The sequence below is a fragment of the Patiria miniata genome, unplaced genomic scaffold (assembly GCF_015706575.1).
Source record: "Patiria miniata isolate m_02_andy unplaced genomic scaffold, ASM1570657v1 HiC_scaffold_26, whole genome shotgun sequence".
NCBI classification, from domain to species: Eukaryota; Metazoa; Echinodermata; class Asteroidea; order Valvatida; family Asterinidae; genus Patiria; species Patiria miniata.
This window is the reverse complement of record NW_024037065.1, coordinates 665,255-680,939: the sequence shown is the minus strand read 5'-3', so window position 1 is coordinate 680,939 and position 15,685 is coordinate 665,255. Positions and strand designations below refer to the sequence as shown.

The following is a 15,685-nucleotide window of genomic DNA, read 5'->3' as shown; positions in this document are numbered from 1 at the left end:
CAAAGTCTGATTAATCTACCAATAAAATTTTACATTTGTATTAATAACTTGAACATCAATCACTGAAATTCATTGTGCACCAGCACATAGCTGTATGGATGGGACCAAAGCTTTTTAATGATGATCACAATGTCAGACAGAGTTTGTTTTAACGGGAGAGGACTGTACATATCACCAAGACACACCTCTAACGAAATTATACTGCTAAAGAATTTGTCACGATAATAGTTTCCCCATCATTATTACCCATAAACATCGATATTCATAAGGCAATCCCAGATCAAACTGAGTCTTCTCCAAAAAAGTACAGGTATCAACACCCTCCCACCCACAACCAACTAATACAGTGTTTTGCTCTTAAACGACGAGGCCTACATGTACATAATGTACTTGGTGCAGTACATTATACATGAAATGTGTAGCCTGAATGCCCCATGTTCTCTGCTCATGCACGTATATCACCCAAACAGGGAGTAGGGAAGAGATAATCTCCTTCCGAGAATTTCATTATTACAGAAAGTACATGTTACGGTACATAAAGCATTATGAAGAACTAGCTGTCTTATCCGATGCAAGCACATTCTGAGTCCACATGTCATCATGCATGCAGAATGCTTGACACCTTTTACGATTTAAACAAATTCTGTCCGACGAGACTTAAAAAAATTATCATGCATGTACTGCCAGAAGAAACTTGCCCTTCTCAGCACCCAGTTTGGGCAGTGCAGATTAAAGTGAAACCAGATTCATACATAACGACCATTCATCCACATGTCACTGAACATTGTAATATGAACTACCAATATCATATGAAAGCCTTTATAGATACATGTATACATATACATGTACTATGACCCTAACAAAACAAAACCTATTTCAAACTTTCACAACAATGATGTTGTCAGAACCTTTTTTATACATGTAGTTTAACTTACATCGCAATTACATGTAGGACACTTTATTATAAACCTTTAATCACATCTGAAAATGATTTATATACATCTATACAAATTACAAATCAATTAAAATACATGTACATTCATTTAACAAAACGAATGCAAATCACTTTCCAAAATAATTGCCACATACAAATGTGTCATACATGTACATGTGCAGGAAAGAGTTCCATACACAAACAACGCTTATTTTTCCCTTACCCAATAGTGACCGACAAACCATGAAAAACAATGATATGTCCTAAAAAGTCAAATTTAGCAGTGAAAAAAATGAAGAATTTACTTAGAAAACACGTCGAATTTTTCAGAGCAGTCTTATAATGTTTGTGCACAGGGTGTCAAATGTTGTCCGTGTATTGAACTCTTTCCCACGTGCATAATATTTACAAGTCGTCACCATATTTTATGCATACAGCTGCACATCTACATTACGCACTTCTGTGAACAATGTTCTTCTGAATAATAATTTATTTCAATCCTTTCACTCGCATTTCCAAATCTCATTTGACAATTCCATACACAGACAACACTTGACACCCTGTGCACAAACCCAATGAGACTGCTCTGAAAATGTTGGAAAGAGTTCCATACACAGACAGTTATTTTTCCTAGGTTATAGCGATCTATCAACCATGACAAGCAATGATGTCCTAATCAGTCAAATTTAGCAGTGAGAAAATTGAAGCATATTTAATGATTAAGCCAGGCCTACTTAAAAAACACTTTAAATTTTTGGGAAGAGTTCAAATGGCCCAGACAACACTTAAAATTAATAGTGACCTACAAAGTACAAGCCATAAAATGCAATGACATGTCCTTAAAAAAGTCCAATTCAGCAGTGAGCAAATCGAAGCATCTACTTAGAAAACACTTAACTGTCAATTTTTCACAGCACTTTCGTTCATCGTAAAAATTCATAGGGTTGTTATGTTTTTACGAACGCCATGCCACAAACAACATGCACAGCCTGTCAAGTGGGATACCCCGTGTACGGCACTCTTTCCCCTAGCCCCACTAGTGTGGCCGTCGGTATGCTGCGCTGAACCTCTAGCCACACACCGTGGTACCGCGCGCTACTGAGGACGAAGTTTCATAAAATCTGCGGTCCGTTTCTTACATTCTCGGTTTCTTACTTTCTTATGGTTGTATTCTATGATGTTTCACCTATCACTTCTGGGATGCTTAGGTCTAATGATGTTCCATTTTCCGAGATATTCTTCGATCTTTCGGGAGCCCATATGCACTCGTGAAACGTCTGGTGATGGCAGCCATTTTGAATGGGACAAGAGATGACCTCAAGCTGTGACGTCGCGTTTATGCAAATTGCTTGTCGAGCGCGCGAGGGCGCGAGTTGAAAATGCGACGGCTGTTTCCTGTGCCCTAGATCCTGAGGGGAGATCGGTGCACGTGGCCCCCTGACGATAAATGCATGGTACAGAAAACAGCCATGCATTTATCGTCAGGGGGCCACGTGCACCGATCTCCCCTCAGGATCTAGGGCACAGGAAACAGCGCGCTCGACAAGCAATTTGCATAAACGCGACGTCACAGCTTGAGGTCATCTCTTGTCCCATTCAAAATGGCTGCCATCACCAGACGTTTCACGAGTGCATATGGGCTCCCGAAAGATCGAAGAATATCTCGGAAAATGAAACATCATTAGACCTAAGCATCCCAGAAGTGATAGGTGAAACATCATAGAATACAACCATAAGAAAGTAAGAAACCGAGAATGTAAGAAACGGACCGCAGATTTTATGAAACTTCGTCCTCAGTAGCGCGCGGTACCACGGTGTGTGGCTAGAGGTTCAGCGCAGCATACCGACGGCCACACTAGTGGGGCTATCTTTCCCCCAACGATTTCCTCAAATTATGTTAACCACCCCAAACAAAACATACATCTTCACACTTTTAGGTACACCCAAATGAAAATAGTGGACATTCAATATTGAACTAATCCGACAGACCAACGATTTCTCTGAAGTTTTCTTTGCTTCAGTTTACACAACTCACACTTACGCTGTCTTGCTGAACAATGGCGCGATTAGATGGATCTGCGCTACACACCTGCATATCCCACATACACTTGCGCAATCCATCGATCCTGTACATTATGTTGACACGATCTGAGCGCGATCTGTCGAAACTGCGACCAATCGACCGAGAGCAGAGCGCGATTAAAACATCGCGCATCCTCTTATTCGCCCATCACAAAAACATGGCTCCGCTCCATTCAAAGACATGAGGCGGAAACCAAACTTTTATTCCTATGTAATACGCATGCGTGCAATGCAGTGCTGCTCCGGAGCTACAAGTGAGGCCGCTCATCATAATTCTGATGATCATCGGAACTTTTCAGCTCCATCTCATTCCTTGTTTCGACACTTGTACTACCGTGGCCTCACTGCGTGCGCCGCGAGATATTCATTGTTGATTTCGGACGTTCCTGCAGGCCTTCACTTTTTACTAATGCAATAATTTTGTAATACAGTTTATATATTTTTCTTCCTCACATTCCCCCCTTATTTACCGTGCATGAGGGCCCGGCCGGGTGAAAAATCATAAAGAAAGATAAAAACATTTCCTACAATGTTCATGTTAAGTTATTTATTTTATAAGAACTTTCTTTTTGCCGCTTTTCATGATAATAAAAACTTAACGAATCTATCGTACGAGCCACCCATAAATTTTCAGAATTAATGCTTGGAGTTAAATGTCAAAATTCTGTGTTCGTGTTCTGTGTACCCCACTCTACGGGATAAAACAACAGAATCAAAATCGGTCTACACAAGAAGAATCTGTTTTTGTGAAAACGAATAAATTTGCATAACTTTGCATAATTAATTAATTTGTACAATCTGTGTAGACTTTTTAAATGCCCCAAATAGCCGTATCAGATAAAACAAACAGAACGAAAATCCAGCAAGAAATGACAACGAAGAAGCATTTTGAAATGTGTTTCATCATCAGGTTTAATTCTGAGGTCTATGATAGTACAAGTTTTGGTCGTAGTGTTACAATTAGAGCAGTAGCAAAAGATTTTAATTAAACGAATGATTGTTAACATGCACTTGAATTACCCCATAATTACAGATGGAAATTCTGAGAGGGGCAATATTTGTTGTGATTATAACTTGGTGAAATAATTGCTAGCTTTTGTTAGGAGTTAGGACATGATCTTGTTCTTGTAAAATTAGGTAGAGTTAATCACAGTATAATTATACCTGGGTTTTACTGGAGAGTAAATAATGCAACGGAGTATCAATATGTGAAGGTAAACTAAACATGTAACATGGTATAAATATAAATTATGCAAAAGCAGGGTTGGTAATTTTGTATAAAAATTGAAACAAAAATCTGAAAAATGGAATTGGGTTTGTTTTATTAATGTTTTTGATTGAAATCAGATGCTTTTATGATTGTCACTTTCAAAATAATAACTGTGTCCAAATTTATCTAAATCTCACAATGTACCCTTACAATCATCAACAAGGAGTTTTGAGTTTCTTCTAATCATCATCATCTATAAATTTGAATTGAGTCTTTGAAAATTTCTAGAGAAAGTTAAAGGGAATGTACATCATTGGCTTTTGCTGTAATTTTCAGAAATGAACTATTTGAGAGGTTAGTATAATAGATCAAATATTGTTACACTGACATTTTTTGAGTTTTGTGTTCAGAAAGGTTGGAAAAAACAAGAAAAACTAAATTTTTCAAGTAGTCTGGTTGCCTGACTCCACAAAAGATAAAATGGATCAATTTATAGATGATGGAAAATTATTGTAAGGCAAGGGAACCAGTCTAGCTGGCCTGCACCCGTTCATGAACATGTAACCAATAGCAAACAAAATTTGGACTGAAAAAAATGGTACATTTGGAGCAGTAGTTGAAAAATAGTTAGGTTTTTCCAACGCTGGTCGGCCGACCACCGTTGGAAATGTTTACAAAAATACCATTTTCTTGAAAATGACTTTACACCAGGTGCCATAATTTTACAAGATGCTTGAGACTGTCATTTACCAACATCCTAGTAAGGTATTTCGTAAAAACTTGGTAGTTTTATTTTTCGATGTTTGCAAATGTTGTATATTCCCTTTAAATGAATGAACCGTTTTATCTTGTTGTAAAATTAAGTAGAGGTAATCACAGTATATATTTGGGTTTAATGAAGAGAACATAATGGAAAGCAGTAACTATGTGAACAAAAGGCAACATGTAAAATGGTTGAAAATATAAATTATACAAAAGCAGCATTGGTAAATAATCACAGTATATATCTGGCTTTTAATAGAGAGTAAATAATGCAACGGAGTATGTGAAGGAAAACTGAACATGTAACACGGTATAAATATGGGGTATACAAAAGCAGGGTTTGCGAACAAAATTTCGTGGTAAATTACTTACTATTAAAAAGTACTATTTTAAGTAAAAAGTTATTGAAATCACTGATTAAAAAAAAATCTTTTGATCAAAATTGCGATGAAATGAGTAATATAAATAAGAGGTGAAAATAGGGAACTATTTCTTGCTATTCTCTTGCTGTTGCAGTTTGTTCCTCCTTGGAGATCCCTATGTAACGAAGAGATAAAAATGAATAATAATGAATTATTGTTAATTCAGCATAGAGTTAATTGAGAATAGAGTTGTTGAATGAAAGCATAGTGTGTGTGAATTTATGAGTGGTTGTGTGATTTGTACAGGTGTCTCCCTTGGACTCTGACAATTGAATTCAGTAATCATGTGTAGTATGTGTAGAATAATTTCATTTCAGTGCATTTTATTTGCCCTTCCTTTAATGTCTATGTAGAGGTAGGATAGCAACAGTGTGTGGAAATAAGTTAGTGTGGTTGATAATAGATTAAGCCGGTCAATGTGAAGGTTTGTTTACTGTTTGTCAGTGCTGAAAGCATATGTGCAAAACCATGTTTCTACTGTACCCTATAGTGCCTGTTGAAAGATTCGCTAACTGCAACTTTTAGTTTTTGGGTTTTAGAAGCATCAATACTTACTGCTTCGTTATTGAAATTAAACAGAAATGCATATTTCTGATTTGTTGTTCACTGTCAAATATTCAACCATTGACGGTTTATTATATAACTGTGTAGTTTCTTTTGAGCCAGGTGTACATGTAGGTCCCCCCCTATATGAATTCTATGCCATGAGGAATAGCATTTTCTATTTGATGAAAGTTAAGTATCTACTCTTCTTATGTTATTTCTTCAGCCAAGTTTTTGTAAGAATTCAACTTTAGAAACAACTTCAGATAACACAGAGCACATGTAGACTGGTGAATTTATGGAAATTCATTCAAGTTACACAAAATATTTGATAAATTCGGATTATCATGGAACTAGCTCGGCTTTAATGTTTAATTTCTTGGCTTCTCAGCCAAGTTTATACAGGTCCACGTCTCTGCCAATTCTGACGTTGCTCAATTTCGTTTATGAAAGTACCAAAATGTTAATTAATCGATTGGATTTATGAAAATGCTAAAATGTAGGAGTAGAAAAAACCGAAGACATCAACAAAACCTAGAGAGGTAACACTCAAAAATAGAAGAAAAAACAAGGAATAACAAAAACAAAATTGTTATTGATGAAAAATAGTAGGTGTTTTCGAAATTGCCAATTCTGACGTTGCTCAATTTCGTTTATGAAAGTACCAAAATGTTAATTAATCGATTGGATTTATGAAAATGCTAAAATGTAGGAGTAGAAAACCCGAAGACATCAACAAAACCTAGAGAGGTAACACTCAAAAAGAGAAGAAAAAACAAGGAATAACAAAAAAAAAAATTGTTATTGATGAAAAACAGTAGGTGTTTTCGAAATTGGAAACACAATCAATAGCTGTTTCAAGCCAAATATTAAAATTACTACCATACTGATGCAAATCTAACAACTAATTTTAACTACTGCCATAAATGCAAACTGTTTTATGCAACATCTTACCGTTCTCAGTCACACTAGTCATCACCATCAAGGACACTGAAAAGAATGGGAACAATGTATTATTATATTCCAGTTTTACAACTATGCTTTGCCTCTGTCTCCCACGGTTGACGTGTGGGCACGTCCATTGTCCACCATCTATTTGTGCACACCGTGTTTTGCACTTGAACTTGGCCGCTGTACACGGCCTGTCTTTGTAGCAAATATCACTCCATGGTGGGGTCTAAAATGCCAAAATGTAATAGCCAAAATTTAATATCAAATCAAGCACCTGCGAATCCTGACTCTTAGAGGCATTTCTACATTAATTGTATGATACTCATCGCCGATCATACAATTAATGTAGAAATGCCTCTAAGAGTCAGGATTCGCAGGTGCTTGATTTGATATTAAATTTTGCCTATTACATTTTGGCGATTTAATTCTATTAATTTTTCAGCCAAAATAATCCCGACGTCAAGTGGTTAACAGGATTTTTTCCTTGATTTCGCCCTTGCAACCTTAAGCCTTGATTTTCCAAACCCAAATGCAATATTCTCGCAATTAGCAAGAGCACTACACAAATCATATTCTCAATTTATGTAAAGTATTTGTCAGATTATGCCACTGATAAAATTTTCCCAGACATACATTGTAAAACAAGCATGCATTTCCCTGCAATTGGAGAAACATACTGACAATAAAATGCAACAGACTAACCACTTTCTGTTTTGGGCCAATCAAAATCACAGCTAATTTAAAAAAGAATTTCTGTCAAATTCGCTGACATTTCTTTGACAGAAAAAGGAGAAACCCATCTTTAACATTTCACCTTATTGCTTGGGTAACTGACACCCCCCCCCCCCGAAAGAAAAAAAACTGTTTTTGTTCTTGACAATTAACTATTACAAATAATGAACATCTATTTTGGAAAAGAAAATTACCATCACAAAACTTACATACTCCCAACCTCCTTGACCTTCTTTGACAGCTCGCAATAGTTGATGTTCATCACCATCGGCAAGTAATTCTGAAGTTCATCAAGTGATGCATATCCAAGGCCAGTGAGCAACACATGTTTCGCCACTGAGTACTCGGCATCGTGATCCGTCACCAGGTTCAACATGTCACTGTAGTGAAAAATACATAGTTATATGTACTATTGTCTCCTTACTAATAATAAAACACATGTGTACAATTTTTATTTAAAATAAATTTTAAAGACAAATTATAGATATCAGTACAATTTCAAGTACAACATTCTCTAACAATATAAATCATTCAAATCAAAAACATTTAACTACAGAACTAACTTCTAGAAAAAAATCAACCGTATTGAAAACATCCAATTTCTTTGTAAATATCAATCAATAGCTCCAAGTTTGTACAAAATCACTGTATTTTGTGGTTTTTATTTTATTATCTTTCATCACACTCTATACCTAACCATTATTGTACTCCATCTGCCAGTCCACACCATTTTTAGCACATAAATCCACAATTAATTTACAGACATACTTCATATCAACAAATTTGTTCGCAAACGCAATTCTCACTTATTGCAATATTACTTTTCTTTTTCATGATTCTGTAATTGAATTGTTAAAACTGAAAAAAATGTCTTTTAAAGTTCCAAAAAGAAAATATTATTCACAAAGTATGTCATTATAAAACATAATGCTTAAACATACATGTACATGTGTAAACTGTAAGTACATGTGTAATAGGGGCAAATTTCCCTTAAGTTGTTTTTTAGGAGTAGTTCCCCCTGCATACATGTAGTTGTTTTTGCTAGAATGGCCCACCCTAGATTGACCCCTGTACATTTAAGAGTGTTCCCCCCCCCCTCAGATTATGTAACACTTAGGAATGTCTCCATCCTAGTGTGCTCTGTGCCCCTGAAGATATAGACCCTCCATTCAGCAAACAGGCAGTGAAGAGGGAGCAAGCCAAAATTTCCCTAGCCCAACCTGCCTAGATGGGCCAGTCTGCTGGACCACTTTGGTGAGTTTTTCCAAGTTTATTTGGTTGTTTTTGTTTGAAAATCAGTGACATTGATATTTAAGTTGTTCTTTCTTATCGTTTTCCTTGCTCCATGGTTAGTCTCACTTTTTATACTGCTGGTGATGACTTTGCTTTTAGACCATTGCCTTAGACTACTCTCGACTACAAGCGTTTTCTTTTCATTTTAGGATATGTTTTGTATTTTTCTTAGGATTATAATTGTATAAGTTCCTTTTCTATTCATAACATGTTGGAGAAGTGAGGTTTCATTTCCAAAGAGTTTTGGTGACTCCGTGAAATTAGTTCTTTTGATTTACTCTGAAGAATTCATTGATGATTTAGTTTGGAACTTTGAACGTATCCTTGTTTGTTTTTTTTCTTGATAATCTTGTGATTTTATGCGCTATTTTAGAAGAGCGATGTTTTAATTTCTTTACCATTTCACCATGCAAGATTAGGATTAATAGCCCACTTTTATTTTAGGAGAACAGCTTTGCCAGAGATAATGAATAGACTTGTTTCAGTCAAGTATCGTAAACTTAAGTTGATACATGGGCTTGATCTGTTGATTGTATTTAGTTAGACAAATATATGGTGAAGTAGAGTAAGTCATTGATGTATGGAGAGACTAGACCAGTCTAATTGGAAGTTATGTCAACTTGCCTGAGGGAGATCTTGCACTGGACACAAGATGTTCCATGTTACTCTTTGGCCAGTAGTGTGCTAATAGATTTTAGACTTAGACTTTAGTCCTTTCATTATTGCGAACTGATGTGTGAGTTTGATTGGATTCTTTATGCAAGTACTTATGGTGTGTACTTTAACTGTGAAGTGGCTAGTGGCTACTCTAACATCTTGCAGCCTGGGTGGCTGGACTTACCATTGTTTACAGTCTGACCTTGAGGATGGCCATGTGTAGCTTATTAGATATTCACAAGAAAGTTGGGTTGTTTAGCAGTGCCTGGTAGATAAGAGACACTTGCCACATACTTCATGAAGGCCTGCTTGTGTTATTAGAATTTTGTTATCTTGTTTTTAACCAGTATTCTTTTTAGTGTAGCCCAACTTTGTTTGCTTTGTGTATTTTTTTCCCATTCTTAAAAGTATATTCCTTTTGTATTTTTGTGTTTAGATATCATGTGCTCTGTCTGAACGCACTCTTAAGGCAATCCGCTATTGGCACTGTGTTGGTTTTTTTTGTTTTCGTCTTCTTTAGTTTTTTGGTTGGGTTTTTTTTTTCGTCTTCTTTAGTTTTTTGGTTGGGTTTTTTTTTCTCGTCTTCTTTAGTTTTTTTTGGTTGGGTTTATTTACTTTTCATTTCCAATTACTTTTCGTTTCCAATTTGATTTTTTTCCCCAAAGTTATTAATTTCTGGCTTTGTTTTCCCAAAAGGTTTTTTTTGTGAATGTAAAACTTGCAGTTAATCGTGGATTAAATAGGTTTTTTGGGGGTAAAGTTCCATCCCAATTCAGTCTGTCTCTTTCGCTTTTTTAAAATTTGTCCCAGTTTTCTATTAAATTTTTCGCGACTTATCAATTTGAACCAGGCCTTTACAGATATTTTCTTTAGTGAACCGTTTTTCTTCGTTACACATGCACCATCTAAAGTTTCTACATGTTATTTCCCAAGTATTTTTCAATTAATTAATATCTATACCCAATTCAACATGACTTGCCATCACTCACATCACATACATGTATGTCCTACAGGTGATTTTTATATAAATGTTGTTGTTTTTAAAAAATCGCATTTGTTTTATCCATTGTAAAAAAGAAACTTCCATTTGCTCATTCTTGAAGTTACAGCTTCCATACCAACTACATCTATATTTCACATGTTCATATTAAATGTACATAATTTTTTCCCTAAAGAAACAAACTGTTCAACAATTTCATTAATATGAACTTACTCAGAATCTTCGGCAAATCCTTCCAGTGTAATAGACACAGTGTTACTGGATGGAACAAGAGGCTGTAATTTACACCCAAAAAAGGACACACATTATTTCATGTTAAAATGACCTACATATTTTCAAACATTAAACTCAATTTCCTTCAAATCAATTTACACTTGAGTGCAACGCCCTGTATGTCATAGAAAGAAATTTTGTGAGGAAGAATAGAATGATCAAGGGTATCGAATGCCTTCAATAAATCAACAAAAACACAAACGGTGCTCTGTTTGCTATTCATTGCAGTAGTAACTTTATCCATGATTTGTATGAATTGCATGCATCAATTATTCTGGTGACAACAGGGATGGACCCCGATCTGGTGACGATTTTGCCAATTTCCTTCGTGGTCGTAGCATATTAGCTCCAGAACTATGCTGAAGCCGTTGAATGATGGAGTTATTAATGTTAGCTAGCCTCTGTGGGTCGAAACACTGGATTTATGACCTAAATTGATGATCTACAAATGCTTTTATGTGGGAGCACAACATAAAGCTTGTGCTCTGTTCATCAGTCCTCCATGTTGAAGTCCATTAGATTCAACACAATTACAGTTGATGTCAACCAACCTACCTCAACTGTAGTTTGTTGCGTGCTGTTCAAATAGTCCGCATTGTTGTATGTTCTCTTGCACACATTTTTCACAATCACGGCCGACTGCTCTGCAGGAATACACTGATCAGCACTCTCGCTCCACAATTTAATGCAGATCTTTTTTGCCTTGTTGTCCAGATCTTGCAGCTGGATCTCCTTTCGCTTGGATGCTGCTGTAGTCTTAATAGGTGAAACCTATAACAAATCACAATATATATCAACAACATCTACTGATAATTGCAAAACTCTATGCCCCTTTTCGATGTTTCTACATGTAACAGACAAAACAAATCTATAAACCTATATCTTTCACAAATTTACAGAACATACTGTAAATGTGCACGGCCACAATCATGACTACACGTAGTTACAAAATGACTTAAAAATATACTCCTAATAAAATAATATTGCATGTGCAACATTTATGCCTTCAGCCATCACAAAAAACACGACAGAGTTACAAAGTGTCTCTTGTGACATTTAGCAACAGACAGAGATGATAGAACCACAAACCCATTGTTCATAACATAGTCTCCTATGTCATATTGATTTAGTGTAAAAGTGAAAAGAATTTTGAGACTATTCATTATCCACTTGAAGCTCTAATGATATGATCCAACATGCTGAAGAAAACAATACTTTTGTCCAGACTATGATGAAATCATTTTCATGTCAACACTGTTTTAAATGACAGATTAACAACCAAAGCAGAGCTGTATCTGGCTACATGAACATACACAACTAGTGAATCCTGCTTTATGTAGGCTGGAAATTCCTAACTGTTGAAAACAGCCACCTGATTTATTTCGACTGCAAGCACATCTTGCCACAGAATGTATGTTTGCATAGGAGGGTTAATAATACTTTTTAAATATCCATACATGCATGTAACATTTGAAATCTTATTTTTCTATGTTTTTTAGCCACAAAATTACATTAAGAGAACAATTAGATTATTATTTTTTTGGGGGGGGGGTTGTAGAAAGCCAACATGTATGCCTAAATTAAACAACTTTTATTTATTGCCACATTATCACCTGTTTTGATAAAAGATCATATATAATTGAATTTCACACTTTTGAAAACAACCACTTTTAGCATTAAAAGTGAACCCAATATTCAACCCGTGCAAAATTATGTAATTTCTCAGCAAAACCTTCTCAGCAAAAAGACACATGTACACATATGACATGTTTTGTACAACAATCACATCAAAAATGCACAAAAACTTGAATGTTCACCCATATGCAACATCCATACATGTACATTATTAAGCATATTAGCTTTAACTTTGTTCCACATATGAAAAACAACTTCAGAACAAGACCTGTTTTTTCTTTACTACCTACATACTTAGGGTAGTTCATAAGAGACACAAAAATAACCATGTCACTTAATCTTACTCTCTTGAAAATATTAACACAACAATTTCATGCCAAAGAAAATATACAAATATGCAAATATGCCACTATACAATAAACTTGCTGAATGTTGTTTATCAGACTTCATAACAAAAAACAATATCAGTAAAATGCTTCCACAATATAATTTTTTTAAAAATCAAATAAACTCACATCAACAATCGTGCCTTTCACCGAGCACCTTTCAAACTCTGGTTTGTTACACACTTCTGCAACACCAACAACTGGTGCATTGAAATATGCTCCAAGCACAGCATCATCTATGTCGAAGGCTCCTGATCGGTAGATCTGAAGAAAAACAATAATTGCAAAAATCATTACTTCATTATATTAAATGTATCTTTACAAACATTTTGCAATTTGAAATACATTATATCAATAGTATAAGAACAATTTATTTCAATACAACAAAATGCATGAATAGGTTGAAAGAACATACTATAGGCATAGCACAGTTTAACAACCCTTCTCTCATACACAGAAACAATCTGTTGAAACACTCTCCAAATAATACTTATTTGAAATGTTCTTGCACTCAGACAATGTCCATCCGTTTCCAGCTCATAACACATTACATCGCATTAAAAACAACAAGCATTAAAATAAACCCAAATCACACTGAACACCACCACAACATGATAAAAGATCCCACATACCTTGGAACTTCCTGTCAAACGCACAATATCTTGACCGGTTTCCAACGTCATCATGTTCGCTTTTGTAGCCTTGATAAATTGCCCATTGTGCATCAAGTCCAAATGAGCTGCTATACTGGTGTACAGTGCACGAATGCTGTCTGTGTCTTTAACAACAACATCTGCACACCATGACTGCCCCCTTTTCTCAAAATCACCGAGGATTTTGAAACTCACAGATGTCATCTAAACACAACAGAACCATAACAATGCATTATTAATATACTTTTCTTTTATATACTTTACAAACGGTTCCATACTAGCTGGAATAGTTCCAGCCCTACGGCTCCTGCCTCGCCCTACATGGCGAGGCAGGAGCCGTAGGGCTGGAATTATTCAAGCTAGTTCCATATACCTGCATACACAGACAACACTTGATGCCCTGTGCACAAACCCTATGAAACTGCTCTGAAAAAAATTGTAAGTGTTTTCTAAATAAATGCTTTGATTTGCTCCCTGCTAAATTCATTAACTTCAACTTTTAACACATATCACTGCTTTTCATAGCTTGTACGTCACTAACAAAAAGAAGCATTTTCTATGCATAAAAGTTACACTCCTCCCACTTACTCTTTATGAATTAAAACATGAATATAATCTATTCATACAGATGTAAACCATACATGTACCAATTTTATATACTTCATGTAGGCCCTTAGGCATACACTTCAAAATGACTTCCTACCGATATCCAGTCACTTCAGCACCTTGTCAACTCGGTACCCACCAACTCAAAACCTTGCCAACTCGGCACCTTGTCAACTCGGCACCCTGCCAACTCGACACCTGACCGACTCGACACCTGACCTACTCTGATCTGCACCTCCGAATTACATTTACAGTACAGGCACATGAACCTATTCATGCTTGCACCAGACTCTTCTCATTATTTTGGAGACATTTCTTGAGGAAAATAAAATAACATAAGACAATAAATTACCCCCAAAAAAACATTATTATTTTTTTTTACAAATGAGAAATGTGTTTGTCATTTTGTGGACAAACACCAGCTGTTTCGGCTGTTTGAAATGACTCTGCAACTTGTGAGGACATCATCAGAGCCACTCCATCGTCATGACGTTCCCAAATTTCATGTTTGTCAATGTTTGGGTTTTTTTGGTCCTAAAAATAATCCACAATAGAGCCTACATCAAAAGGCAAAATTTGGGTGCCGAGTTGGCTATGTGCCGAGATTGCTATGTGCCGAGTCGTCCAGGTGCCGAGTTGACAAGGTGCCGAGTTGACAAGATGCCAAGTTGACTAGGTCCCGAAGTAACCGACATCCATATTCCTCCTACCTTGTCCTTGGCTTTGACTTTGTTTGTCCGCTTGACTTGGTTACAGTCCACAGATTTATAACCAGAAAAACTATCACATGAAACAATGTTTTTACATTCACTATAACTTTTGGTTTTCTTGATTTTCTTTAAACGCTACTTTGTGTTCAAACTCTAGTTGAATAAACTTCCAAAATAACTAATATTTGTCCAGACATGTACACAGTTCAACCACTACGCACTAAACATGCTACACAAATCAAATCACGTGCACGTTGATACCTGATGCGCTATGCATGATGGCGCTCCATATATATTTTACAGTGACATTTGTCTTGAGTAGCGCGCTCCCATCCATATCCATCAGTAACCGCTTAGTATTGAAAACAAAGTTGGAAATAAAGTATGCTCTGGAGCTGAGACGAAGCTGTGAGACGAAGTAACTTGACCATAAAAAGTGAACACCGCCCTCTACACGCAACAGTGAACACCGCCCTCTACACGCACAAACCATCCAAAAATTGTTCAACGTCGACATAACGATCCTCGGCCATCTTTGATCTGGCATATATGCATAGCACGCGACCCATAGAAAATACACGTACACGTGTGTATGTACTGTAATAATAATAATGCATGTATTTCTATCTTACCATGCATCTTACAGATCTTCTTCTTCTCCTTCCTTACACGTGCAGACTTCATGGCTGAAGATAATCGCACTGCCAGATGATTGATACACACGGTAGCCCAGGTTGGACGTCGTCGCGTTGTACACAACGGAGGAGTCCACTGGGCTAATACACACGGATGATTGATACACAAGGATGATTAGGCCATCGGCCTACCTTCAAATA

General features: G+C 36.2%; 1 protein-coding gene across 1 annotated transcript; it reads right to left on the bottom strand.

The window, feature by feature from the left end:
• Positions 1 to 5,000: 5,000 nt before the first annotated feature.
• Positions 5,001 to 15,205, bottom strand: LOC119734140. The gene is made up of 8 exons (XM_038207494.1): positions 14,850 to 15,205; positions 13,513 to 13,737; positions 13,010 to 13,144; positions 11,415 to 11,630; positions 10,800 to 10,861; positions 7,846 to 8,016; positions 6,908 to 6,943; positions 5,001 to 5,525 (listed from the first exon to the last, which is right to left on the bottom strand). Exons 2-7 carry the CDS (start codon positions 13,735 to 13,737, stop codon positions 6,922 to 6,924), a joined length of 831 nt encoding a protein of 276 aa, XP_038063422.1. The 5' UTR covers positions 14,850 to 15,205; the 3' UTR covers positions 5,001 to 5,525; positions 6,908 to 6,921.
• Positions 15,206 to 15,685: the final 480 nt, after the last annotated feature.